This window comes from Argiope bruennichi, chromosome 3 (assembly GCF_947563725.1).
Source record: "Argiope bruennichi chromosome 3, qqArgBrue1.1, whole genome shotgun sequence".
In the NCBI taxonomy this organism is placed as follows: domain Eukaryota; kingdom Metazoa; phylum Arthropoda; class Arachnida; order Araneae; family Araneidae; genus Argiope; species Argiope bruennichi.
In genome coordinates, this window is record NC_079153.1 from 67,494,893 (window position 1) to 67,522,467 (window position 27,575).

A 27,575-nucleotide genomic window follows, 5' to 3' on the forward strand; every position below is an offset into this window, starting at 1 on the left:
TTCATATAAAAGTTTATGATTTCTCAATATACCATCAATTGCTGACTGTCTTCAACCACTTATCACCAACGATCCACTCTGTGACTGTGGTGAAGTTGGTACCCCAGATCACTATATTTTCGAGTGCATTCACACTTAATTACTTAGACTCAAATTAAAAAATGCTCAAGATAGAGATCAACTTATTCAAGATCCTCATAACTTGCACATTATCCACCAAATCATCGCATGGGTAAACAACTACATTCCTAGGCTCTAGTTAGCCGCCGCTGTTTGCTCTGCCAAACGGGTGGGTTGGGTCTGTCCCTTGGTGAAGACCTCTGTGATAGCTTCATGTAGATAATTTTTCGGGTTCCACCATTCACACCAACAATGTGCTTCGCGCACGGTGTTGGGGTGGTAACACCGTACTTCAATGTCTTCAACCACTTGCCATTTTTGAAAATAGATGAAAAATATCACTTCACAGTAAATTTTTTATGAGGAAAGCCTGTACCAAATTTCCTGAGTCACAACTTTGTACCAATTCATCAATTTTTATTTCACATGTGAGCTCATGACCATTGCATATATTTTTGACAGGCTCCTGCCTTCTTCCTTTCAATTCAAAATAAAACTTTTAAAAAAAGTTGCTCATAATTGATTTAATCCACTTTGAGATGTATCTAACCAATCAGAAAGTCCTATTCTTTATATAGTTATAATTTAAACGATTTTTGTTTTTGTGATAAGATATAGTTCATCAAAATTGATTGGCAGAATGAAAAAAAAAAAAAAGTAATTTTAATATTATCCACGTTCAGCAATCATATTAATGTAGTTATGTTGATCAATTTTGTTGAGATATATTTGATATCATATTAAAAATGAAATCTACTAAAAGAACTTATTAAAATTATGATTAGGCATTCTAATTCATTAGCAATATTTGGAAAATGTTAAAATCAACCTACTTATTAAAGGCTCTGACTTTAATCTTAAAATATCTCTCAAGAGTAGAAGTGGAAGTGACAGATGGACATTAATGATATCTAGTGAACTTGAGCTTTCATAGGAAATAAAAATTGACAAAATGAGCATAACTATTATTTCCCATTGAAAACATACAGTAAAATAGTATTTTTTTAAAAAATTACTCTCAAAATGGACATTGGTGGAAAATAGGGGATTATTGATGATATATCTAGTATAATTGAAGGGGTTTTTTTTTATCAAATAAAAATTGACAAAATTAGTACAGTAAGCTGAATGACTTTTTTTTTTTTTTTTTTGCCAATTATTTTTAATATAGACAAGGTTAGCAAATACCTGGGCACTTAAAGTTGCTAGTTAATATCATATATACAAAAAAATGAGCCTATGATATAAAATCTATGAATTTTTAACAGTTTTACTTTTGTTGCTATTTAATTAGATGTTGCCTTCCCTTTGGGGGATACATTGTCTAACTGTTTTAATAACGAATTCATAGCATCTTTGAATTACTTAATTCCACTTAAAAGTACGACAAACTATTAGTCAAAATCCATATAGCATACTGGTATGATGAGTAAGGTGCTATTTTGTGAAATTGATGTTATTGTAAATGATCGATTATTGAATTATCATCTTAATTTTTTTGGAAAACATTTTACCTTATATTTTTAAAGAATTAATTTCAAAACATCATGTATGCTTAGTTAGTTGCTTTAGTTAAGAAATAAATCTGTGTTGTCTCTAAAAATGAAGCTGAAAAATAATTTAAAAAAAATTTAAATATCCCAAAAATAACATTAAAACATTTCATAACATTATATTATCAAAAGTATTTTAGTTCTTCTCTTAACAGGCTATACCTTTTCTTGCTCTTAGTTTTAAAATATTTGTTTAGATTTTTCTTATTTGTGAGCTATGCATGATAAACAAAATTTATTATTCACTTATTTTACATCCTTGTTTTTAATTTAAAAATGCAATCATGATTTTAATGTTTTGAAGTGCTGACAAAATATTTTTATGCTCTTAAATAATTTAAAAGCAAAAAATTGCATCATCTATGAGCACTAAAAAAACCTGCATGCATAAAGACAATTTATTTTTCACAAATATTTTCTTACTATTTATTTCATAAATATCCAAATATTTAAAAGCAATCATAAGAAATCTATTGTCTTATGCTCCAATCCATTTCTTCAATGAATGGTTGATACCAGATTGTAAATATGTTTTTATTGAAAGAACGTAAAGTTCAAATTTTGATAGACATATACTTCATATTATTTTCAAAACCTTACAATGTTCATTATGTCTCAGTGCTATTATTTCTCTTAATTTTCAATGTATATCTTGACACATCCAATTATATAACAGGAAAAATGCATAATTTAGAAATGAGTGCTTTATAAGAAATTTTCGTCATTTCTTGATTTTGAAATGAAACCTTAATTGAAAAAAAAAAAAAATTCAAAAATGTATTCAATTTTTATTGAAATAATACAAATTAAAATCTGATTGGTATGGAAAAATATGACGAATTTTGATATCTTGCTCATCAACAATGAGAAAAAAGCCAGAGTGAAATATTAATAACAATAAAAACGATTTGAATTTCACATCAACAATGAAATGCATGGTTGTAAAAAATACTTAAAATATTTCAAAAGTTTGATTAAAAACAAAACAAAAAAAAAATGATTTTTTTTTTTTTTTTTTAAATTTTAAATGATGTTAAAGTTATTTTTGGAACTAATAATAAAAATACATAAAAATTTGAATTAATTTTTAATTAAAATGTAATGAAAATTACAACAATTAGGTTCCTTTTATCCTTTCAAAGTATATATATAGCCAAATTTAGCAACTTTAGGTCAGATAGTCTCACCTGTAAATCGTGAATGCCCACATATTCATCTTTATTATTACTACAGAATATGATTCATGACTGCGTGGCATCTGTTACTATTTACTAAATAGAATACTATTTGCTAAAAAGCAGACTTACTAGTACTTGTTAATTAGCATGCGTTCATTGTTTAAAAATACTGTAATAGCAAGAAGAATGTAATGAAAAAGATATGAATCTAATTCATTATATTTGATAAATTGTTGATATTATTCTAATATTTAATTTATTATGTCAGAGTTTCTGCTTTTTAAAAAAATTTGTTTGGTAGTAGAGTTAATGACATTTTTTTCTCCCCCTAATTGACATGCCTGTGCCCCGTCAACTCAGAAATCTGTACTAAATGGCAGGAATAAAGTTTGGGAATTGCTACTCTACTCATTCAATTCTATAGAATTTATATTTTTTACTTTTTTTTTTTTAGCAATTAGACTAATAATTTTTTAATCGATATATTTGCCCCTTCATCAACCCAGTGACACTAGAGAGCTACTGGTAAGAAATCTGTGCTGTATGAGAAGTAATAAATATTGGAAATAACTGTTCTGCCCTAAAAAATTTTTGAGAAATGAAACATGCTCAGCAAATCATAGTCAATCATATATATTTTATGGTTGTAATGTGAACAAATTGCATACAAATCACTGCCTAAATAAATATGATAAAATGATTTATTTTCACACTGAAAAATATAATAAACTCACAACTAGAAATATATTATTCATTACATATCTCATTACACATACATTTATGCAATATGCATTCTATCACAGTAATTATTTGCATTTCAAGTGCAATGCAAATATAAAAGTAGGGACTCGTCTCATTCTTCTCACATACTTCATTGAAATAAATATGCACTTAGATGGGTATCCCATGATCACCCTTTAATTCTGTTGGTTCAGTTTTCACGAAGACATCAATTATATCTCCCACAGCAAAATAAGTACATGTTATTGCTCCAATGCAACCTGTTATCATGATTTGATACAGGAATATTTTTTCATATACAGGAATTTCACTGAAAAAAAAATTTACTTAAAAAAATAAAATATGCATTAAGCACATATTTTGATTACTAAATATTAAACTATTAGAAAAATTAACAAATATAAGGGGGAAGTTCTATATTCTTTTTCATGAAATACAGTCTCCTTTTAAAGAACTTATCTATTAAAAGAAATTTGCAGTAGAACTAACTGTGAAAGACTTTTACTCATTATTTCCTCTCCAAATTTTAAAAGTTAATTTCTATTAAATTATTAAAATTAATTTTTCTCGTTGGAAGGTTTGGGGGATTTTTCAGAGTTTCACAACTCTTCATTTATCAATGTTCTAACAAAATCGTCTGTCATGATTTCACTCACCCGTGCTCTATTACAAAAAATATAAAACTACTAATTTTTCCCATGTTGATGAAGATAATGTGATTGCTGAATATCTTAGGTAGCATAAGTTGCGAAATTTAATGAAGACAGTAGAATCAATGATGACAATGTAAAGAAACTTTAGAAGGAGGAATGTTAATTTTTTGTGCAGTACAAAGAGGATTAAAGTTTCAAGAAAATGTTCCAGAATCTATATTGATATCTTTACAAAAATGCTTTTTTTTTTTTTTTTTTTTGAAAAATGTGTTATTTATAAAGTTGAAAGCAGACTTTTTTATAATTTAGAATATTTGTTAAAGTCAATAAATTGTGTTAGTAAGTTTCAGTTATTATTTAATTTCTATGACTTCATATGCTGATTTCTATATAACAAAGTTCGCGAATGGAACAATAAGACATCGTCAAATAAATACTCGGCTTTATTTCTTAGCTATTCAAACAAATTTTCAGAATGAATTCGAGATTTATCTCCAAATAAAATATAAATAATAACCTAATAGTAAATAACAACCTCCAAATAATTCAGCTAAAACATCTCCTTTTAAAGTGCAGATTTCTGGCTATTTATTATAAATATATTTAAAAATATAATTATATATTTAAAAAATATTTTTTCGCAAATCTTTTCTGTACAGAATAATTCCTATTACATGGCCAGTTTTCGTGAAGTCCAATCCGGCACATATTAATAAAAAAGGATCAAATGTTCATGAACGGTATTACTGTAACATAATTTTGTAACATATTCTTTCTGCAGACGAGAAATGTATGTCAATTGGTTTTTCAAATCTTTTCTAATAGTGATCAAAACAGGCAGAGGAGACTGGTGTTGTATCACTGATTATTGTTGGTTGACGCTCTGTGAAATGCTAAAAGAATTCTGAAATTGTTCTAATTCTTAATCATCACAGTTACTGGATATCAATACTTCAGAGAAGCTTTGACTTGACGTGTATTCGAATCCACTGAACGCTTTTCCGATAGAGTTTTTGAATTCGAATCCCTGACCTCTTCACCTTAGAACTGTAAATACATCCCTCTATTTAATGGGAATAAATAGATAAGACTTTAACCTGTTCAGTAATTCACTTTACTTGTGCATTCTACAATTTCAATAGCATTTTATTTCTCATATTTTAATGAATTTTAAGATATTAGAACTGCATTCTGGATTTTGTTACAATCCTGGAAGAAAAGAAAAGGAAGAAACTGTTATATAATTACCTTTTAGTATCTGTCAGACCCTTTTTAACCAAGAGCAAGTAGAACAAAGGAGGAAGAACAAAGCTGAGAAGTGTCATTGTTGATCCGCCAATGAGGTTAAGAATCTTATCAAAATGAGGAATTGTGTAGGCTACTATTAAAATGGTAGCTACTATTGCAGTTCGAATGAGGCAGCGCTTGTAATTGAAATCTGAAAAATAAAATTTAAAAATTAAAAAAAAGTTGGGGATTAGAGTTTGATTTCAAATTCTCTTGTTTCGGAGTTGCAATTTATCGTACACGAAATTCTTTAAGACATATCCAAATTAAAAATAGACTATGGTTATATAAAAAATATTTTAATTATTTTACTACATATAATTGCTTTTGATACTGATCCCAAATGAAAAAAGTGAGTATCTTAAATATAGAAAATCGTTGAATTATTTATGGATCTAATTTACCATAATGCTCTACATCTCGTCAATACAAATGAACTGCTGATCTATCAGCGATTTTTTTCAAAGGATCGTAGATATGGAAGTCATATGAGAAGATATTAGACTGAAGAGATGATGCGGGGTGAATTCCTATTGAAAAATTTTGAGTTTTTACGACTGTTCTGCTCTATCTCAAAATAGCATTATCCATTTCGAGAGCCTGTCTTTGCGTGGCTAGCTTCGACAATTGAACTGATTTTGCCATTTTTCGTAGCCAACTTGCTAATTTTCACATTTTGAGGCAACTAACCAATCGGAATGCTCTATGAGCATTGCATAATTTTTACTTATATTAATCTAACTATACTTGTATCATACTGATCATGAAAGTTGACTGATATAATTAAATTAATTTTATTCAGACTATTCACTCACTGCGACCATATTAAGGTGTTCAATTTTAAGGAATTACATTTACTCAAATAAAAAGTGCTATTTTGAATTATGTTTCCATAATAATGATAGAATATTTTGATTGATTAACTACGCTAGCAAAGTAATAAAATTGTCTAGATAGCGACGGAAATTGGCTCTTTAATATAGGGTCTCTGTTCAAGTTTTACATTCAAAAATTATTCTCTAGATTTCTTTCAATTATCTAGAAGTTGAAATCTAGAATTATATAGCCTGTTTTGTTTGCAGAATCGAACATTCCATCTTTAATTTGTAGATGGACAGTAAGGGATAGGATAAAAGATAAGCGATAGAATACGTTTTACATTAAATTAATCGTTCTTTAATTTTTCTGTCTTTCTCGTTCAATCGTGGGTTCAATACAAAAATATGCATTTAAAATAAGCAAGTGATTCGTGTTTCATCTCGCTTGCTTTTCTTCTTAATATTAGTTACGTTCATTCATGCTTTTTACAGAATATTTGCCTTCCTCGTCCCACACCGATTTCACGACTTCTCGAAGTTGGTCTGGTGCTTGCGCACTTGCTCACAGAGGAAGAGAAACATTTCGAAATGAAACCTTTTACGATCAATTATATTTTTAAGAACACAAATGTGACATGCAATATTCTTAGATTCGTATTTATATAATGTAATATTGTGCTATCGGTGAGTAATATTTTGCTTATTATATATATATGCAATGCAATATTCTTATATACTCGTATTTGTAAAGGATAATATGCTAAATTCACAGTTTTTTCTGTTAATTTTCGAATCACCACAAGTCACTAATTTTTAAAAAATTTGTGGTGAATAGCTTATAAGCCAGCTAACTGCTACGTTACCTGAGCAATTGCTTTGGTATCATGGTCATGTTACTGGACTGCAAGCCACAAGGTCCCAGGTTCTATCCTCGCGCATCGCAAAACCTCCACGGTTTTTATGGAATTTCTGATATTTTTAATTTCCCCACCGATTATGGGGGAAATGTAAAAAAAGTTTAAAGCAAGCAAGGAATTCGTAGTCTAAGTAGAAAGTATTTGTATAATAAATATTAAATTTCAGTTAATAATAAAGGTTAAAAATCTTACTTGATTTCGCTTTAAAAACCTCTTCAATTTCCTGGGCCACAGGATTGATTGCCAATAAAAATGCCAAGAAAATATGCAAAGCCAAACATGCTTCAATGAATGATTTGAAGTAGCCTTCATCGATCGCCATTAGAATATTGACCGGAACTGCCGATCCCAGGACAGCATATCCTGTGATGATAACAGGTAAGTAGAAAAGCAGAATACCTGCAATTGAAAACATCATGATTACATCATCATTATGAAAAACATTTCGATTTTCAAATGAAGCTTCTCGGAAAAAGAAACCTATACATCAAAATGTGGATATGCAGAAATAAATATCGCTTAGAATTCCTCAGTTTGGTGTAAAAAAACAACTATGAGCCTGTAGTTAATTTTTAAGATTAAATAAGCCATAGGTATATTCCTATCTCGTACCATACTTAGCCGTTTCAGGATTGCTTCATCAATCTCGCTAAATTTTAAAAATTTAAATCGTTTCCAATCTTATTCATTACTTTAAAAAATTCTTATAATTGAAAGACGGTTTTTCAAAATCGCTGTGTCAAAATTTCATATTTTTTGACTGTATCTTTATTTTTCATTTCTTTTTCTTCATCTTTCACTTTTTCTTCCAAACTGAAAGATTTCCTTTAAGGAACTATCTCTACTAATAAACCAGCAAGAGTGATTTCCCCAAAACTTTCTAGCATACACTCTAATAAACTTGTCAGGTCAGAGAATGCATTACTTGGCATTGGCGTACAATAGTTACGAAATATTTACCTTTGGAGTGAATTTGGCATTTTTACTGATTCTGTTGTGTCATTCTCGGCGGTTTTTTTTTTTTTTTTTTTTCCCGATTAATCCTTGGCATGCGGTTAATAGTTGTTTCTGAATAGTTGTTCCGACATGTTTCTGAAAGTACATATCGATAGACAGTCAACCCCTTGATGGATTTCGCTCAAAATTCAATAAGTATCAACACTATGGATGTTAAATCTGTGTACCAAATTTTATTCACCTAACTCTCTTCGATTTGTATAGTTATCGTATTAAAATATACACAAGGAGTTGGACGAACAGATTTTCTATGAACTAATTTTGCTCAAAATTTGACAGACATCTAAAAAATTGGTGTTAAGACGGTATACCAAATTTCATCCGTCTAACTTAAGGCGTTTTTGAGTTATCTTTGTCAAAGACAGACGGACGGACATTTTCCAAAACTGTATTTTTTAGATTCATGGAGGTCTGAAGCGCAGACGTTCGTTAAAATCTCCAGTTCGCTTTTTTTTAAAATTTATTTATTGTTTTTTTACGATTGCAATATTTTCTTTATACTTCGCATACGAGATAGTTTGTTTAGTCTAGTTATATTAACGTCCCGTTGTAAAGCAACACTAGGGCTAGTTTAGGACGGACCTCGTAATTTTGAACAGCTGTCAGATGACGAGGACGACACCTGAGCTGGCACCCTCCTCTCCACACCACACCAGCGGGAGGACGTTTGGTCTGACGGATTTAATGTGCAACAGACCCCCTTACACGACGGTTCTTCAGTGGAATCGGGTCTCGAACCTGAAACCCTACGGCTCACAAACCGAGACCTTACCACCAGACCACCGCGGCCTCCGTATATGCGATAGTAAAAATGTAAATGGTATGTTCCCATTGGCCACTACTGTAGGTACAACTTATAATTGTGAACCCGAAATTCATAAAACAGTATTTTGTTCTCAATTGCATAAATGCATCTAATGATTGTAAATATGGAGATTTGAAACGTTTGTTAATGTTAAGAAAGTTTTCATTAATTTGGAACTCCATCCAATGCATGTTTCTTGCAAGTCGTTTTGATTAAGGCACGTAAGCTTTTAACTTTAAAATACTAATAAGAAAAAAAAATACTCCAGATATGATAAGAAAAGTTACAGATTCATAATTATGTATTTTAATACGAGAATATTTACATACTAGCATACTACCTGTAAATTGCATCATGTATTATGATGATAAAAAGAAATTTCAAACCACTTTTCAGGATAGATCGTTGAATTTAGTTACCAAATTCGGCATTGATTACTTGTTTTTCTACGACAGATTTTTCTAAACTCTCATTATATTTAAAATTGATTATTGATAAAAAATCTTTAACTTTTTCTCCTATCAACTTCGGAAAATTAATTATATAGCAAAATCACTTTTACATAAGTTTAAAATTTTAAAAGTATGCTTTTCAGTGATTTATTTCCGTAAAGTATACTTCTCAAATCTCAATTTTTTTTTATTTTTTTTTCAAAATACTACTAATTATATTTTGCAACACTATATCTCATTGTTTTAGTAACTGAATTTATACACATGCGCTATAAAATTAAGAGTAAATTTTAAAACCTAGCCGAAGTGGTCTCTCTAAAAATTTCGCGCATACTCTCTAATAAAGGTGTTAGACAAGAGAACTCCTTATATAGCATTGGCGTACACAGTTACGAATATTAACCTTTGGAGTGAATTTAGCATTTTTACTGAATCTATCGTATTATCCTTGGCGAGTTATTTGGCGATTAAGCCCTAGAATGGAATCCACAAAATTTGATAGAAATCTACAAATTTGATAGGAGGACCATTTACCTAATTTCATCTATCTAGCTACAAGCGTTTTTGCTTTATCCTTGTCACAGACAGACAGACAGACATTCGTACATTTTCCAAAAATGTGTTTTTCGAAATCAGGGAAGTTTAAATCGTGGAGATTCATCAGGTTCTAGAGTTCGAATTTTTTGACACTTACTATACTTTCTCTATATTATGTATACGAGAAAATAAAAATAATATATAGATAGCGAATGAAATCTAAAAGTTTATTGTGCTACGATGTTTCAGACAAGCGGCTCTAAGCTCCATAATTTTTTGAAAATTTAAAAGAAGTGCCTATAAATCAGTCTAATGTAATTAGAAAAAATTGCCTAATTTTTCGTTGTTAAGACATATTGCAAAAATCCCTTTTCTTTTTTTTATATCGTCTTACGCACTTCGAGTTATGAAATGATTTTAGTGAGAGATTGCACGAAATAAAAATCACTGGAAAGAATTACAGCATCATCCTAATCTGCACACTTTTCAATGCCGGACGTAAGATTTTATTACAGACGTTGGGTGATTTTGTAAGTGAAATATTATCTCGTAGCTGTAAATTAACATTGTGTGCTTGGAATGTTATGGAAAAGATAGAAGGAAGCTTTATCAAATGAAGGCATATGAACTCTACTTTTAAACTGCTTAACATTTTCCCTTTATGCTTCCAAATATTATTTTAATATTATGGGTCTCGTAAACTTTTATAATGCTTTTTCAAACATTAACTTTTATTTGCAGCGTGATCACTTTTGAAGTATATATGAATTTTTCTATAAACTAAATTTTATTGGATAGACAGTGATTATAGTTGAATATTTCACAGTTAATTTTTTAAACTTTCTAGTGAAGAAAAAAACTACTAAAAATGAATTATTACCAGATCTGAACCGAAGATTTAAGTTGATCTCGTTATTTCGATCGCCGAAAGTACATAGTAACATAGCAAATTTCTATGCCGCCTGATGTATAATGTGATTATTTTATTCACATTCGTTATTACTAGCCTGACAAGTATAAATAACTGTCAGGATATAGTATTATTTTTCCCCATCTCCTCATATATACCTTTAAAAGGGACACCAATTCACTGATGATTTGTCACCATGACGCCAATTAACATTGGAATCTATGACATCTATGCCCAGTTACTCCCATGCTGTTACACTACTGTAAGTTATGTTTATATGTTGAGTTGTGAATCTAATAACATTAAACTACAATGGGCCAACCGAAGTAGCATAGATTTCTGTCGAATTTCAAACGCAATTCGCCGATGCCAAGTCTGTCTGTTCCTGTGCGTGTGAAAAAGCTAACTCGACAATGCAGTAAATTTTGTACTAACTTTATTTATGACGGTACTGGAGATCACAATCCACTCGTACTGACAAAAATAAAATGTTATTACCTCTATGTTGATCTTTTAGAGAGATAAAATATAATGAAAGGAAAAGAGATCTCGTGTTTCAAGGGTTTCATGTGATGAGAACGACATAAAAATCTAGGGTTTATTTATATTAACGTCCCATTTTAAAGCAACACTAGGGCTATTTTGAGACGAACCTCGTAATTTTGAACCACGGTCAGATGACGAGGACGACAAATGAGCTGGCCCCCTCTCCACACCACACCAGCGAGTGGGCGTTTGGCCCTGACGGATTTAACGTGCAACAGACCCCTTACACAAAGGTTCTTTGGTGGAATCGGGTCTCGACCCTAGGGCTCACGAGCCGAAATCTTACCACCAGGCCACTGCTGCCCATAAAAATTTAGGAAGATCAGTTTTGGGGAACGTAACGAAAATGATCAGATCTATCCTCCAAACTCAGATTGTCCAACTACATGTACAGTTCTTTGCTCACTAAATTACTTCATATGTTGATATGTTTATATCATGAGTTGTCTTGCAATGACATCACAATAACAAACTTCGGATCCGTGCCGTTACTTAGCGAAATGGATTAAGTGCCCAAGTTTTTGGTTTCGGAAGAATAATCTTCAATGCTGTTTCTCCCGCTGACTTATTTTTTTAAGATTAGTTCTTGTAATATGAATGAATTCCAATTGCAAATTCTATACAAAATAATATTCTCCTGCGAGTCCATTTTCTTATCGTAAAAAATGTGTTGACATCTTGTATAAGTTTCAGAAAACATTCATGTATACCATCAGATTTCATGGAGTCATCAACTGATTTATGGAATATCAATAGCTTTTTATGAAAATCCTAAAAATACTTGAGTCCCGAAGAAACAATCAAAATTATTCTTATCATTAAAGTCACAAAACAGAGTGGCTTTGAAAAAAATTCAACTTCCTGAAACAGAATTATATTTTTAAGAATTCCTTTTGAAGTTATGGAAAAATTCGTCTGTATAAATAAATAACATTATTTCGGTTAAAATTCATAGAAATTTAGAGGATTAAGTATCTGATTCTTATAACTATTGAAGATATACACCGGCTGAAAAATAAACATTCATATCATGAAAAATCAAATGCCTAGTCAGGTATATTACGCTGAAAATGCCTCTTTCAAACTATGTAATTTCAAATATTTGTGAGTCATTCTGATAACTTGGCATATTTATCTAAGACATCGTGTATCGTCATCGTGAGTCATCTGTTTCGATATCACCACGATTATAACGTAAGTTTACATCCTCTTTTTAAATTTCATAATCGAAAACAATATAATAATATCTCTGCATTGTGTTTTGAACCAATAAACGAGTGAATTCATTGAAAATTTTAAGTTAGCGTTGATTGCTACACGCGCTGCATTAAATAGGAAATCCATTTTTATACCATATCTATTGGTCATATTTCATGGTAATGCACCTGAACGAAATTTGAAATGGTGTTCTTAGGGCTTTCGGAGCGCAGATACAAGTAACAAAGTTTATTAATCGCTGCACATAATTCTATCTGATCAGGGTTCACAGCAAAAGACGTTTTGCTGAAATTTGAAATGGTGTTCTTAGGGCTTTCAGAGCGCAGATACAAGCAACAAAGTTTATTAATCGCTGCACATAATTCTATCTGATCAGGGTTCACAGCAAAAGACGTTTTGCTGAAATTTGAAATGGTGTTCTTAGGGCTTTCGGAGCGCAGATACAAGTAACAAAGTTTATTAATCGCTGCACATAATTCTATCTGATCAGGGTTCACAGCAAAAGACGTTTTGCTGAAATTTGAAATGGTGTTCTTAGGGCTTTCAGAGCGCAGATACAAGTAACAAAGTTTATTAATCGCTGCACATAATTCTATCTGATCAGGGTTCACAGCAAAAGACGTTTTGCTGAAATTTGAAATGGTGTTCTTAGGGCTTTCGGAGCGCAGATACAAGTAACAAAGTTTATTAATCGCTGCACATAATTCTATCTGATCAGGGTTCACAGCAAAAGACGTTTTGCTGAAATTTGAAATGGTGTTCTTAGGGCTTTCAGAGCGCAGATACAAGCAACAAAGTTTATTAATCGCTGCACATAATTCTATCTGATCAGGGTTCACAGCAAAAGACGTTTTGCTGAAATTTGAAATGGTGTTCTTAGGGCTTTCGGAGCGCAGATACAAGCAACAAAGTTTATTAATCGCTGCACATAATTCTATCTGATCAGGGTTCACAGCAAAAGACGTTTTGCTGAAATTTGAAATGGTGTTCTTAGGGCTTTCAGAGCGCAGATACAAGCAACAAAGTTTATTAATCGCTGCACATAATTCTATCTGATCAGGGTTCACAGCAAAAGACGTTTTGCTGAAATTTGAAATGGTGTTCTTAGGGCTTTCAGAGCGCAGATACAAGCAACAAAGTTTATTAATCGCTGCACATAATTCTATCTGATCAGGGTTCACAGCAAAAGACGTTTTGCTGAAATTTGAAATGGTGTTCTTAGGGCTTCCAGAGCGCAGATACAAGTAACAAAGTTTATTAATCGCTGCACATAATTCTATCTGATCAGGGTTCACAGCAAAAGACGTTTTGCTGAAATTTGAAATGGTGTTCTTAGGGCTTCCAGAGCGCAGATACAAGTAACAAAGTTTATTAATCGCTGCACATAATTCTATCTGATCAGGGTTCACAGCAAAAGACGTTTTGCTGAAATTTGAAATGGTGTTCTTAGGGCTTTCAGAGCGCAGATACAAGTAACAAAGTTTATTAATCGCTGCACATAATTCTATCTGATCAGGGTTCACAGCAAAAGACGTTTTGCTGAAATTTGAAATGGTGTTCTTAGGGCTTTCGGAGCGCAGATACAAGCAACAAAGTTTACTAATCGCTGCACATAATTCTATCTGATCAGGGTTCACAGCAAAAGACGTTTTGCTGAAATTTGAAATGGTGTTCTTAGGGCTTTCAGAGCGCAGATACAAGTAACAAAGTTTATTAATCGCTGCACATAATTCTATCTGATCAGGGTTCACAGCAAAAGACGTTTTGCTGAAATTTGAAATGGTGTTCTTAGGGCTTCCAGAGCGCAGATACAAGTAACAAAGTTTATTAATCGCTGCACATAATTCTATCTGATCAGGGTTCACAGCAAAAGACGTTTTGCTGAAATTTGAAATGGTGTTCTTAGGGCTTTCGCAGCGCAGATACAAGCAACAAAGTTTATTAATCGCTGCACATAATTCTATCTGATCAGGGTTCACAGCAAAAGACGTTTTGCTGAAATTTGAAATGGTGTTCTTAGGGCTTTCAGAGCGCAGATACAAGTAACAAAGTTTATTAATCGCTGCACATAATTCTATCTGATCAGGGTTCACAGCAAAAGACGTTTTGCTGAAATTTGAAATGGTGTTCTTAGGGCTTTCAGAGCGCAGATACAAGCAACAAAGTTTATTAATCGCTGCACATAATTCTATCTGATCAGGGTTCACAGCAAAAGACGTTTTGCTGAAATTTGAAATGGTGTTCTTAGGGCTTTCAGAGCGCAGATACAAGCAACAAAGTTTATTAATCGCTGCACATAATTCTATCTGATCAGGGTTCACAGCAAAAGACGTTTTGCTGAAATTTGAAATGGTGTTCTTAGGGCTTTCAGAGCGCAGATACAAGTAACAAAGTTTATTAATCGCTGCACATAATTCTATCTGATCAGGGTTCACAGCAAAAGACGTTTTGCTGAAATTTGAAATGGTGTTCTTAGGGCTTTCAGAGCGCAGATACAAGTAACAAAGTTTATTAATCGCTGCACATAATTCTATCTGATCAGGGTTCACAGCAAAAGACGTTTTGCTGAAATTTGAAATGGTGTTCTTAGGGCTTTCGGAGCGCAGATACAAGCAACAAAGTTTATTAATCGCTGCACATAATTCTATCTGATCAGGGTTCACAGCAAAAGACGTTTTGCTGAAATTTGAAATGGTGTTCTTAGGGCTTTCAGAGCGCAGATACAAATAACAAAGTTTATTAATCGCTGCACATAATTCTATCTGATCAGGGTTCACAGCAAAAGACGTTTTGCTGAAATTTGAAATGGTGTTCTTAGGGCTTTCGGAGCGCAGATACAAGCAACAAAGTTTATTAATCGCTGCACATAATTCTATCTGATCAGGGTTCACAGCAAAAGACGTTTTGCTGAAATTTGAAATGGTGTTCTTAGGGCTTTCAGAGCGCAGATACAAGCAACAAAGTTTATTAATCGCTGCACATAATTCTATCTGATCAGGGTTCACAGCAAAAGACGTTTTGCTGAAATTTGAAATGGTGTTCTTAGGGCTTCCAGAGCGCAGATACAAGTAACAAAGTTTATTAATCGCTGCACATAATTCTATCTGATCAGGGTTCACAGCAAAAGACGTTTTGCTGAAATTTGAAATGGTGTTCTTAGGGCTTTCGGAGCGCAGATAACAAGCAACAAAGTTTATTAATCGCTGCACATAATTCTATCTGATTAGGGTTCACAGCAAAAGATGTTTTGCTTCAAAATAATGTTTCATTCCTCCAGTATTGAAACAGATATCTTCACGACAATTGATTGATGGAATATAGGTAGGCATATGAAGAGGCAAATTATAACGATTGGAATATGTTTGACAGATCTTGAAGATCCGTGATCTCTTCAACGTAAAATCTTAAGCGGCTTTAATGCTGATAATCATTTATTTTCAGATCTCATTTTGGAAACTTTTATAACTCACTGCCATGCTTCTAAAATATTGCAGTTTCGAATGCTATATATTACCCTGCCAAATGCTCAGTCCATCTTGAATGCATCACAAAAAATGTGAATTATTCATTCATTATATTCATATTCGATTTACTTAGCTAATCCAATTTCTTGATGTTCCGTTATTTGATCATTTGTAGTACGCCACTAGGCTGAATATTTGCTCTTCCATCACGGAACATGAACGGGTAATGATATGATTGCTGTCATGAATTTTGCAATTGCATCATTAATGGGCTGTGCAAAATTTATCAAAATCTGTCTCTGATCTCTATTAACAAGTTGCAGTGATGTGGTTAATAATATATTACTGCAAAACATCTTATTAACAGGATGGTCTTTCTAATCATGGCCCAATATTTAATTTCTAAACACGTTTAAGATGTAACCTTTAACATTTTTAAAAACAGAAAAGGTGTATACTTTCTATATATTAGGGATAAGCATATACTAGATTCAGAAATACTATAAATAACATTAAACGTTAATATTTCCAGTGTTTAAGTCAATAGCTGTATTGCTGAAAAATTACGTAGGCATGGTTGTTCGTCTTCTTTTGTGTTCTATCTGTGAGGTGTAGTGAATGTGCCTCCCCCCTGTAAAAAGAGGTTGTGCAAGCGAATGTGACGCATGAAGTAGCTAAGTTATACTCTTGGCCCTAGTTGGCGCTACTGAAGAAACAAGAGACGCTCACTCGGCTTAAATCCCTCACAGATAACTGTCAGCGGATTTGTAGTGTCATACGTCACAAAAAACATTATTATTTTTTAAGTCATTGTTTGTTGTAATTAATTTGTCATTAACCAATTTAAACCGGTTTGAAACAATCACGTGACTACAAGATTACGCATGCGTCAATATTTAATTTTTTTTTTTTTTTTTTTTTTGTGTGTGTGCTTTGGAATGATCAAATGATTACATGATTATTGTATTGCGCAATCATCGACTTTCAGAGCGCAGATACAAGCAACAAAGTTTATTAATCGCTGCACATAATTCTATCTGATTAGGGTTCACAGCAAAAGATGTTTTGCTTCAAAATAATGTTTCATTCCTCCAGTATTGAAACAGATATCTTCACGACAATTGATTGATGGAATATAGGTAGGCATATGAAGAGGCAAATTATAACGATTGGAATATGTTTGACAGATCTTGAAGATCCGTGATCTCTTCAACGTAAAATCTTAAGCGGCTTTAATGCTGATAATCATTTATTTTCAGATCTCATTTTGGAAACTTTTATAACTCACTGCCATGCTTCTAAAATATTGCAGTTTCGAATGCTATATATTACCCTGCCAAATGCTCAGTCCATCTTGAATGCATCACAAAAAATGTGAATTATTCATTCATTATATTCATATTCGATTTACTTAGCTAATCCAATTTCTTGATGTTCCGTTATTTGATCATTTGTAGTACGCCACTAGGCTGAATATTTGCTCTTCCATCACGGAACATGAACGGGTAATGATATGATTGCTGTCATGAATTTTGCAATTGCATCATTAATGGGCTGTGCAAAATTTATCAAAATCTGTCTCTGATCTCTATTAACAAGTTGCAGTGATGTGGTTAATAATATATTACTGCAAAACATCTTATTAACAGGATGGTCTTTCTAATCATGGCCCAATATTTAATTTCTAAACACGTTTAAGATGTAACCTTTAACATTTTTAAAAACAGAAAAGGTGTATACTTTCTATATATTAGGGATAAGCATATACTAGATTCAGAAATACTATAAATAACATTAAACGTTAATATTTCCAGTGTTTAAGTCAATAGCTGTATTGCTGAAAAATTACGTAGGCATGGTTGTTCGTCTTCTTTTGTGTTCTATCTGTGAGGTGTAGTGAATGTGCCTCCCCCCTGTAAAAAGAGGTTGTGCAAGCGAATGTGACGCATGAAGTAGCTAAGTTATACTCTTGGCCCTAGTTGGCGCTACTGAAGAAACAAGAGACGCTCACTCGGCTTAAATCCCTCACAGATAACTGTCAGCGGATTTGTAGTGTCATACGTCACAAAAAACATTATTATTTTTTAAGTCATTGTTTGTTGTAATTAATTTGTCATTAACCAATTTAAACCGGTTTGAAACAATCACGTGACTACAAGATTACGCATGCGTCAATATTTAATTTTTTTTTTTTTTTTTTTTTTGTGTGTGTGCTTTGGAATGATCAAATGATTACATGATTATTGTATTGCGCAATCATCGACTTCTAGAAAAGGAGCACATGGACATACGTTTAGATAAGAGAAATTGATATATGGCGGTTGTCAACAAAAGTTGTAACTTTTTGTTGACGATAAATCTTTTATCATTTCTTTATCAATTTTTTTAATATCATTTCTTTCCCTGAAGGCGAAAAATTGATGCCTCAAAAGCGATAAATCGCCAATTTTCTGCCGTGCATTTTGTGCTTCAAAAACCTTAAACCAAAACAATATCATGTTCTCACATAATAATAAAATTTTGTTTGTTCTGTTTATATTATTAAAATTGGTTGACATGACTAAATTGGTGGCGAACAATTGGTAGCCTAACATCGCTGGTTTAATATGAAACAAACAAAATTTCTCGCATGACACTAGAATTCAAAGACATCTTCAAAATATTCTCACCTATAAAACTTAAGATTGTAGCCTTTTTGAATTGCTGTTTGTTTTCCATATCGTTCTGTATCGTAGGGAACATGTAGACTCCACTGTACGCAAACAAAATTGTTCCAAATGCTAGTGATGCTGAATTAAAATTGGCACCTCCATAGTCTACTTTGTTCATGTCAGGAGCCTGCAAAATCAAGCTGATGAAGATGGAAAAACAGGCTAGGCCAGCGGTTACTAGTGCGCCTATGGCAGCAAACCTAAAAGAAGATACATATTATCATAAAAAAAAAATTATTACAAATTTCACAAAAAATTTGATTAACCATCATGTTTTAAAACCAAAAGTTCACACTTACTCCAGAACTAACTAAAGAGGTCTCCCCCAAACTTTCTCGCATACTCTCTAATAAACTTGTCATGCCAGATAAAGTTTTACATGGTATTGATGTATACTAGTTAGGAAATATTAAATTTTAGCGTGAATTTAGCATTTTTACTGAATCTATCGTGTCCTCCTTGGCGAGTTATTTGGCGATTAAAACCTGACATACATTAATAGTACCCAAAAATCGAATTGTGTTTTAGATACATTCTTCTCAATGATTAAAAAAAAACAAAGAAAAAAAAAAAAACTGGACACAAAACTTTACTTGTAGGCATAAATTCTCATACCAAATTTGATATATATTTAAGTCTCAGAGTTTTTGAATTACCACGTTTATTTATTTCTGAAAGTTTAGACCGACAGACAGTCAACCAGTTGTTGGATTTGGCTCAACATTTGGCAAGTCTCTACAATATAGATGTTAAATCTATATATCGAATTCTATCTATCTAGCTCTCTTCGTTTTGTAATTATCGCGTTAACTTATATTCGAACAGACGGACAGATGGACTTTCTCTGAATCAGATTTTACTCTAACTTTGATAGAAGTCTGCAAATTTGATGTAAATACCGTATACCAAATTTCGACTGTTTAGCTCAAGTCGTTTTGTAGTTATCTTTGTCACAGACAAACAGACAGATATTTTCTAAAAATGTGTTTTTCAAATCCAGGGAGGTCTAAAATGAGGAGATTCGTTAAAATCTAAAGTTCGAATTTTTTGGCGATTAATACACTACGTATACGATAAAGTAAAAAAAAATATATATATCTCAAAATTTTCTTCTATATTGAAATTGATAAATTAACTGCAATGAATGTTTCAAATAATGGGAATTGCATTTTAATTCAAATAATTATCGCAAAGAATTGCCTCTAAAATTTAATAACTATTAGTAAAATTTAATAAATATTTGAATTATTAAAACGCTTGATATTTATTTCTTCGTGGATCGATATTAAACACAAATTCGATATCGATTATAAAAACAAAGATTAAATCGAAATATCAACCAAAAGTTATTTATTGCTTTAAGTAATAAACTGGAAAATTCTTATAAACGTTCTGTTTTCAAATCTGCTTTTGATTCCTTTTTTAAGTATGGTATTTACTATCTGAAAAAAATTTTATATTTCTCATTTTGTTTCCTAACACTTTGAGAAGGATTTTTTACTCTGTTTATTTATGTGAATAGTTTTTCGTCTAGATGCTAAATAGAACTTTGTTTCGTGCTACACTGAAAACTAAAATCAAAGTGATGCCTTTAAGTGCAGCCATATAAACAGGCATGCAAGTGGAATAGTTGTATTAGTAAAGCTTTGACTTGATTGTTCATGTAAATACGGCGTTTTCATTGCCATGAAAATTATTACAACACTGCCTCCTATAATAGAAATTCAATTAAAAGGAATATTAAACTTACTTATAATGAAAAATAATTTGCAAAATAAAATTCACTGTAATCAGCCGCCTTTCGTGACCATCTGGTTTGTCAAAAATATTGGTTGTGTTAAATTAAAAAAAAAAAAAAACTCTTACACATTATTTTGGTGATCATGTTTTCTTCATAAAAAAAAGTACTTTTAGTGTCAATAATAATAGGCATTCAAGCCGTGTTATTTTAATAGCTTTATATTTTGGTGATCATGTTTTCTTCAAAAAAAAAAAAAAAAAATACTTTAGAGTCAATAATAATAGGCATTCAAGCCGTGTTATTTTTACATTTTGGTGATCATGATTTCTTCAAATAAAAGTACTTTTAGTGTCAATAATTATAGGCATTCAAGCCGTGTTATTTTAATAGTTTTACATTTGTTCTATTTTATGCGCAAATGAACTATTCTAATGTAGTGATTGATGCCCTAAAAGATGTCCATCGTAGTGCCAATCTGTTTTCTAATTAATTAAATATTTTACCTAATTGCATCTAACATTAGTTACCTATTTTCTAATTGCACATAGACTTTTACAGTATTGTAACACTTCACTTTTTTCTGCCTCAGATAAACTACACAGATAATAACAGAAAATGTCTTTACCTTTCAATATTAGAAGAAAAATAACGCGATTAAATATACGATAAAACAATAAGAATGGTTTTAATTTCATTGCAACAATGAAATATATATCGTTAAAGGTAATACAGAAAATACTTTTTTAAAAATTGTAAGAAAAATAAATAATTATTATAAGATTAATAATTATTATAAGATTAATAATTATTATTAAGAAAGTAATTCTTTGAATTTTAGAATAGCTCAAAAATTATCTTGTGAATTAATAATTTCGGAAATAATTGGTAAAAAGGAAAGAAAAATTTTACTTAAAGTTATTTTTAACCAAAATTTAATTTTAAAAAAATGCTCAAACGCATTTTCTTTCCCCCAAATATATTTGTGCTAAATTTAGTATACTTTGTAATGCGTCTAGTTTATACATATATATTTTCCTTTATTACTAGCCGCTTTTGGCGACCATTTATTAACATTCAATTAAAGTAAGAATGTAATTTTAAAGGCTTTCTCAACAAATTAATTTTAATTTTCAAATTCTAATATTCATGCAATTCTAACTATTTTAGGAATTTTATAAAATTATGTTCTTTGTGTTATACACTTCCTTGTTTTCTGAAAGCCGCGGTGACACGATAGTAAGGCCTCGCGTTCAAAGCCTTTCAAAAAGCTTTCAGCGCTTTTTTTTTTTTTCCCTTTTCATTACGCATATTGCAATTCACAGATATTTTGGCAACTTATAAACATTATCAAGTTGAAAAAAAAGCTAAAAAAATTACAAAATAAATTCATCCTTCCAGTTACATTTTCATAAACAAAGAAAACGCAATGTACTTTCGACTTATAAATGATTTTATCAGCGTCTAGTGTCGTAATCGCTGGATTTGATTTTTTTTTATTTCCTGTATCTTTATGGCTTTTTTATTTCTTTTTATCTGCGCCAATATTTACTGTCAACTGCATAACTCAGAAGACGCATGTATTGAAACAGGGGCATTCCTACAATTGATAAGAAAATTTTTGCTTTCATTTTCTTATTCTAAGAGAGCGAATTTAAGAGTTTCGGTGCATTTATAAAAATCTAAAGTACAAAAAACTGTCTAAATATTTAAACACATATCATAAAAATTGCAGACGATTACGCCATCATTTAAATCGTTGTAAATATTTTTTGATTTCGATTTAGAAAAAAAAAATTGATAATGTTTATGGTTGAAATTTTATAGTGTTTATAGTTCAAACTTTTATAGTTCAGAAGAGGTATAACACGATAACTACAAAACGAAGAGAGCTACATAGATAAAATTTGGTACAGTACACTCCCGATTATCCGCGGAATTGGGTGGCGCGGCCGCCGCGGATAACAAAAATCGCGGATAATCCGAAAAAAGCTAAAAACGGGTATAGCAAAAGAGAAAACAGTCATTCCAACTTTGAAAAATCGTTTTATGTACAATAAAACGTAAAATAAACAGCAGGAACTGTTTAACTAACGCTAATATTTTAGTATATCACTCAAAACTATACCTAAAATGCATTTTGTTAATGAAAACAGATAAGTGCTTTGTATTTACGAGAGGCGTCAAGGATACACAGAAAAATTAATACATATGTACTGTTTTAATACTGTAATGTATTATGTAATTACAAAAGCATAACTGTAAAACTGCATCTTTTTGAAAAAATCGGTCAAAAAAAAAAAAAACTTTGTGCGGCAGGCGCGGATAATCCGCACCGCGGATAATCGGGAGTCTACTGTACACTGATTTAACATCTATAATGTAGACATCTATCAATTTTTGAGTGAAATCCATCAAGCGGTTGAGCGTCTGTCGGTCTGTACTTTCAGATTCATGTAAACGCAATAACTCAAACACGTAATGACTTAAATACATCAAATTTGGTATGGGAAAAATGTGTCTAAAATCTAAATTCGATTTTCGGATACTTTTAACCGCATGCCTTGGATTAATCTCCAAAAAAGTCGCCAAGGATCAATCACACGACAGATTCAGTAAAAATGCTAAATGCACGTCAAAGGTAAATATTTTATAACTATTGTACATCAATGCGTAAGTTTGTTCTGGATGTACAACTAGATAAAGAAGGGAAAGGGATAGAAGTTAAAATATCTGCATTTTAGCGCTTAAATAAAAAAAAACTTCGATTTCTAGTTTTTAAAATATGCAATTTGGAAAATATCTTTTATTTCTTTTACATGATATACAAAAAAGACTATTTTCTACATTTTATACTTAAATATATGATGCTCGGAAGAGAATAATTGATGAAAATTTCAGGATGATATCTACATTACTTCTTGAAAAATTAAATTTTGTTGGAAAGAAAACCAGCATCGTCTATAAATGTTTATTAGTACTTTTCTATTAACCAGAATTTCGTGGATAAAAAAAAAAAAATTCTATTCTAAAAGCGTTATCCTTCGATTTTGGAATGTATCATAATGGTTAATTTTTAGAAAAAAAGTGGTGAAATCGAATTTGTTCGTATTTTGTTTTAATTACTAATCCTGAGAGCATTTTCCGATGGCGGTTATACGTACACTAATATATTTTTATAGAATCAGCCGCCGTAAGATTTTTTTTTTCTCCTTTTTCAAATTTAATTTTCAAAGTACCTTTTTTAATCGATTATTTTCATGCCATTAGAAATCTAAGATTAATCTTTTCAAAATAGGATTATTTTTCAGCCAGTGAATTCTAACTGATAGACAAATATTTATCGATGATCTTGGGTTTTTTTAACGAATTCTCTAAAAAAATAATGCAAATATTGTTTGCCAACGGATTCTAATACCCTTCGCGCTTTTGCGCATGCGTTAGGATGGGTTTTAATTCGTCAAAATAGGAGTGCGAGGAAAGATGCAAGGAAGAGATGTTTACATTTAACAATAAAGTAAATTCAGATTATTCGCGGACTAAATTAAAATAAAATAACACACTCAGAAAACGACGCGATACTCACATATACGTAGAAAAAAAATTGAATGAAAAAGTATCTAATAAGGTGGAAATCAAGATCAAAGAATGACGGAAATGCGCTCATCCTTTCGCGTCTCACCTCTTTGCGAGATAGAATCGTCGAAAAGTGGTCTTTCAGGGTACTAAAACGGACAGTGTCGGTCTGTATGTTTTATCTCTTCTATATAACATGTATTTAAGCGTAATTCCACAAATTTTGCTCAGATAAAAAAGAGCATACATGTTTTCCCAAATTTGCCTTTTTTTATATTTACTCCTGGCCTAATTAAGCTATCATCAACTTTACAGCTCACTTTACGGGTCCTTTTAATAGCTACGACTTTTCAGTTCAAATTTCTGCCTTCAAGATTAATAGCTTTCCATTTCAAGTAGGTACAAAATTGGAGCTTAATTTGAATAATTAACTTAACTACTTAAACCAAGAAAATTACTGCTATATATCATCTTCATATTTTGATAATTTACATGATATTTCAACTTGACTATAAATATACCAAAAATCAAGAAGAGAACACTCCAGCTGGTTTTCATCGTTTAACAATTAATATAAATAGAGATTCATCTCTGGTTATGATACTATGGTTAAAAGTTGAATAATAGAGCACTTTTGCTTTATTGTTAAAAGTTGACTGAAAAGACAATGGACGAATTTTCAAAGTGGTAATCATCAATATATATAATCATCCAACGTCATCTGTCAACGCTGGACGAAATTAAAAATATCCTTGTCACTTTGGCTTTCGTCATTATTATGTCTAGCGATTGAGACAGGGTTTTTTTTTATGTGTGTTTAAATTGATTGATTAATCGGTGTGCGGATAAACCTAAGCATGAATATATAGCAAAAGTCAATTAGTTGAGGTCTGCTATTTTTGTTATTTTATATTTACATTGATTCATTATATTTTCAATTTACGGAATACATGTAAAGTTATTGCTAATTTCTTTCAGCAATTTTTTTTTATTATTATTTTCTGCAACGCATTTTTTCTGTTACTAGTCATTATTTGTTTCAATCGATTTTAGTAAATTGTTTTGATTCGAGTTTTAGTGAACAATATGGATGAAGATCTCATTGCGTTCTGATAAAAAAACTTCTAATGATATTATATACTCACATTTACAGTGTGACTGTAGGATTGCAAATAATATATATATATATATATATATATATATATATATATATATTTCCAATGTGCATGATATTTTCTATTACGAATTTTGTTAATTAATCTGTGATAATTAGATTTGAGACACTGTTAACATGTTGACAGCCCATCTAGACAGACACTTCTTCTGGTATCAATATATTCTTTTAAATGCAATATTGTTATGATTTACTCCGAATCTTTTACCTCAAGTAATTTATTTTAATTAAACTTTATGGATAGTTCTAAAAGTTTTCTCGCCGGTTTCATAGTATTTTTTAAATAACTTCGTCTTTTTTTACAATCAATCTCGATCTTAGAGAGAAAGACTCGAATACTCAATACTTTTCAGTGAATGAGAGACACTGAAAAAATTTTGGACGCAAGATAGATTTATAAAGAATATGATAGAAATTACAAAATAGAAAAGCTTACCAGAACTCTTCGATTCTTCCAAACCAAGAAAGCGGACAAAGAATTGCTGCCAGTATTATAATCCAGTAGCAGTAATCCAAGGTAAATAATTTCTGTGTCATTGATTGGACTATTTGTGCCGACAGCAAAATGTAGACCACCCCTATTCCCATCAGCGTAATATGTAATGACACTGTCACAAAGTACCTAGAAATTAAAAATAAAGTTCAATAGAATTCATATAGCTTTCGGAAAAAATTTATTTAAGACATTAAATAAAGATAAAATGCTTCGAATCCAAGAAATTAAATCTAAGAAATCTGAACACTCTCAATTCTAAATAAATGAAACATTCATATTTTTTAAATTATCCACTTGTGCTTAACATGTTCATTTAGTGGTGCATAGCATCCACTAAAATTTCTACTAAATGCTAATAATAATAATAATAAGCTAATAATTTCCACTAAAATTTCTACTAAATGCTTATAATAATAATAATAAGCTAATAGCTTTCATTAAAATTTCTACTAAATGCTAATAATAATAATAAGCTAATAATTTCTACTAATATGCTAATACCACAATCCGATCATTTTTAAGAACTAATCTTGGCCTTAGATTAATTGAAAATCAATATTGCGTTACGTTCGACAATACCTTGGAATTAATATACAGATATTGATTGCCTTTAATATAATATAAAGCTTACAACTCTGATGTGTGACACTGAAAATAAAAATCTGAGCACTCGTAAGATTTACGGCCTTGCCCAAGATTCACAATTTTATAAGCGGTGGAAAGTTATATCACTTTTACCTGAGAGTATACAAGGAACTTTGAAAAGACCACAGCAGACACCACTGGTTTTCTCCGCAAGATGCATAAGGGATTCCAAAATAAAATTGGCTAGGTACATTTTATGTATATCACATGAACATGGATTGATCCAATTCAATAAAAGGTAGTAATGATAGTGTAAATTTTACATTTGCAAAAATGGTATAAAAATAGAAAAACAGAGGAAACAGGCGTTTAACACAAATTAATAAAATTATACATTTATAGTAATTACTTTGCATGATCATAAAACCTTTTCTGTGAAAAATTTTATTACCTTTTATTTTAACTCAGAAACTCAATTGAAGTGTATTTTACACTGTGCTAAAACAATAAAACAGATACAATGTTAAATGATACGAATAAATTCTGTAAAGAATTTAAAAGCTACAAAGGAAAATATTGAAATGTAGAATTTGCCCTGATGATGTAATATAACTTCAAAACAGGCTATTATCAATAAATTAATTTAAAATTTGCTGTGTGACCTACATTGAGTGAATCATGCGGTGTCAAGAAATGCTGCTTTTCTCTGCCCTATATAAAAGAAAAGGTGTCTGCTTTTAAATAAATTTAATCTAATCTAGCATTAAAGTGTGTAAAATCCCCAGATGTTGGACTTTTATTTGGGTTATTAGACATTTTCTGTTTTAGAAAGGGCAGGTTAATAATACAAAAAAAAAAAAAAAACTTGATCGATACTATCATTTACTCTAGATTTTAAGTTAATGCGAAGTCGCTTTACATTGTGATATCAGCTGTGTTTTAATCTAGGTCAGAGTAATAATCACATAGAACATTTATTAAAGAAATGCGTAGCTAAGGCAAGGTTAGTTTTTTTTTTAAGTTTAAAACTGATTTGTATAATGTAGTTTTTCTTCTGAAAAGTTTGGATTTCTACATTC

The 27,575-nt window shown here is 31.1% G+C and overlaps 1 protein-coding gene across 1 annotated transcript in view; it reads right to left on the minus strand.

Annotated features, from left to right (window-relative positions):
• Window positions 1-3,534: 3,534 nt before the first annotated feature.
• Window positions 3,535-27,575, minus strand: part of LOC129963903 (uncharacterized) — a 37,131-nt gene continuing 13,090 nt past the window's right edge. Inside the window, exons 4-8 of the mRNA XM_056078491.1 lie at window positions 25,852-26,037; window positions 18,886-19,127; window positions 7,460-7,666; window positions 5,494-5,683; window positions 3,535-3,902 (exon numbers count right to left, since the gene is read on the minus strand). Of these exons, the coding sequence (XP_055934466.1) occupies window positions 3,743-3,902; window positions 5,494-5,683; window positions 7,460-7,666; window positions 18,886-19,127; window positions 25,852-26,037 (985 nt within the window). The 3' untranslated portion in view covers window positions 3,535-3,742. The remainder of the gene's footprint in view (window positions 3,903-5,493; window positions 5,684-7,459; window positions 7,667-18,885; window positions 19,128-25,851; window positions 26,038-27,575) is intronic.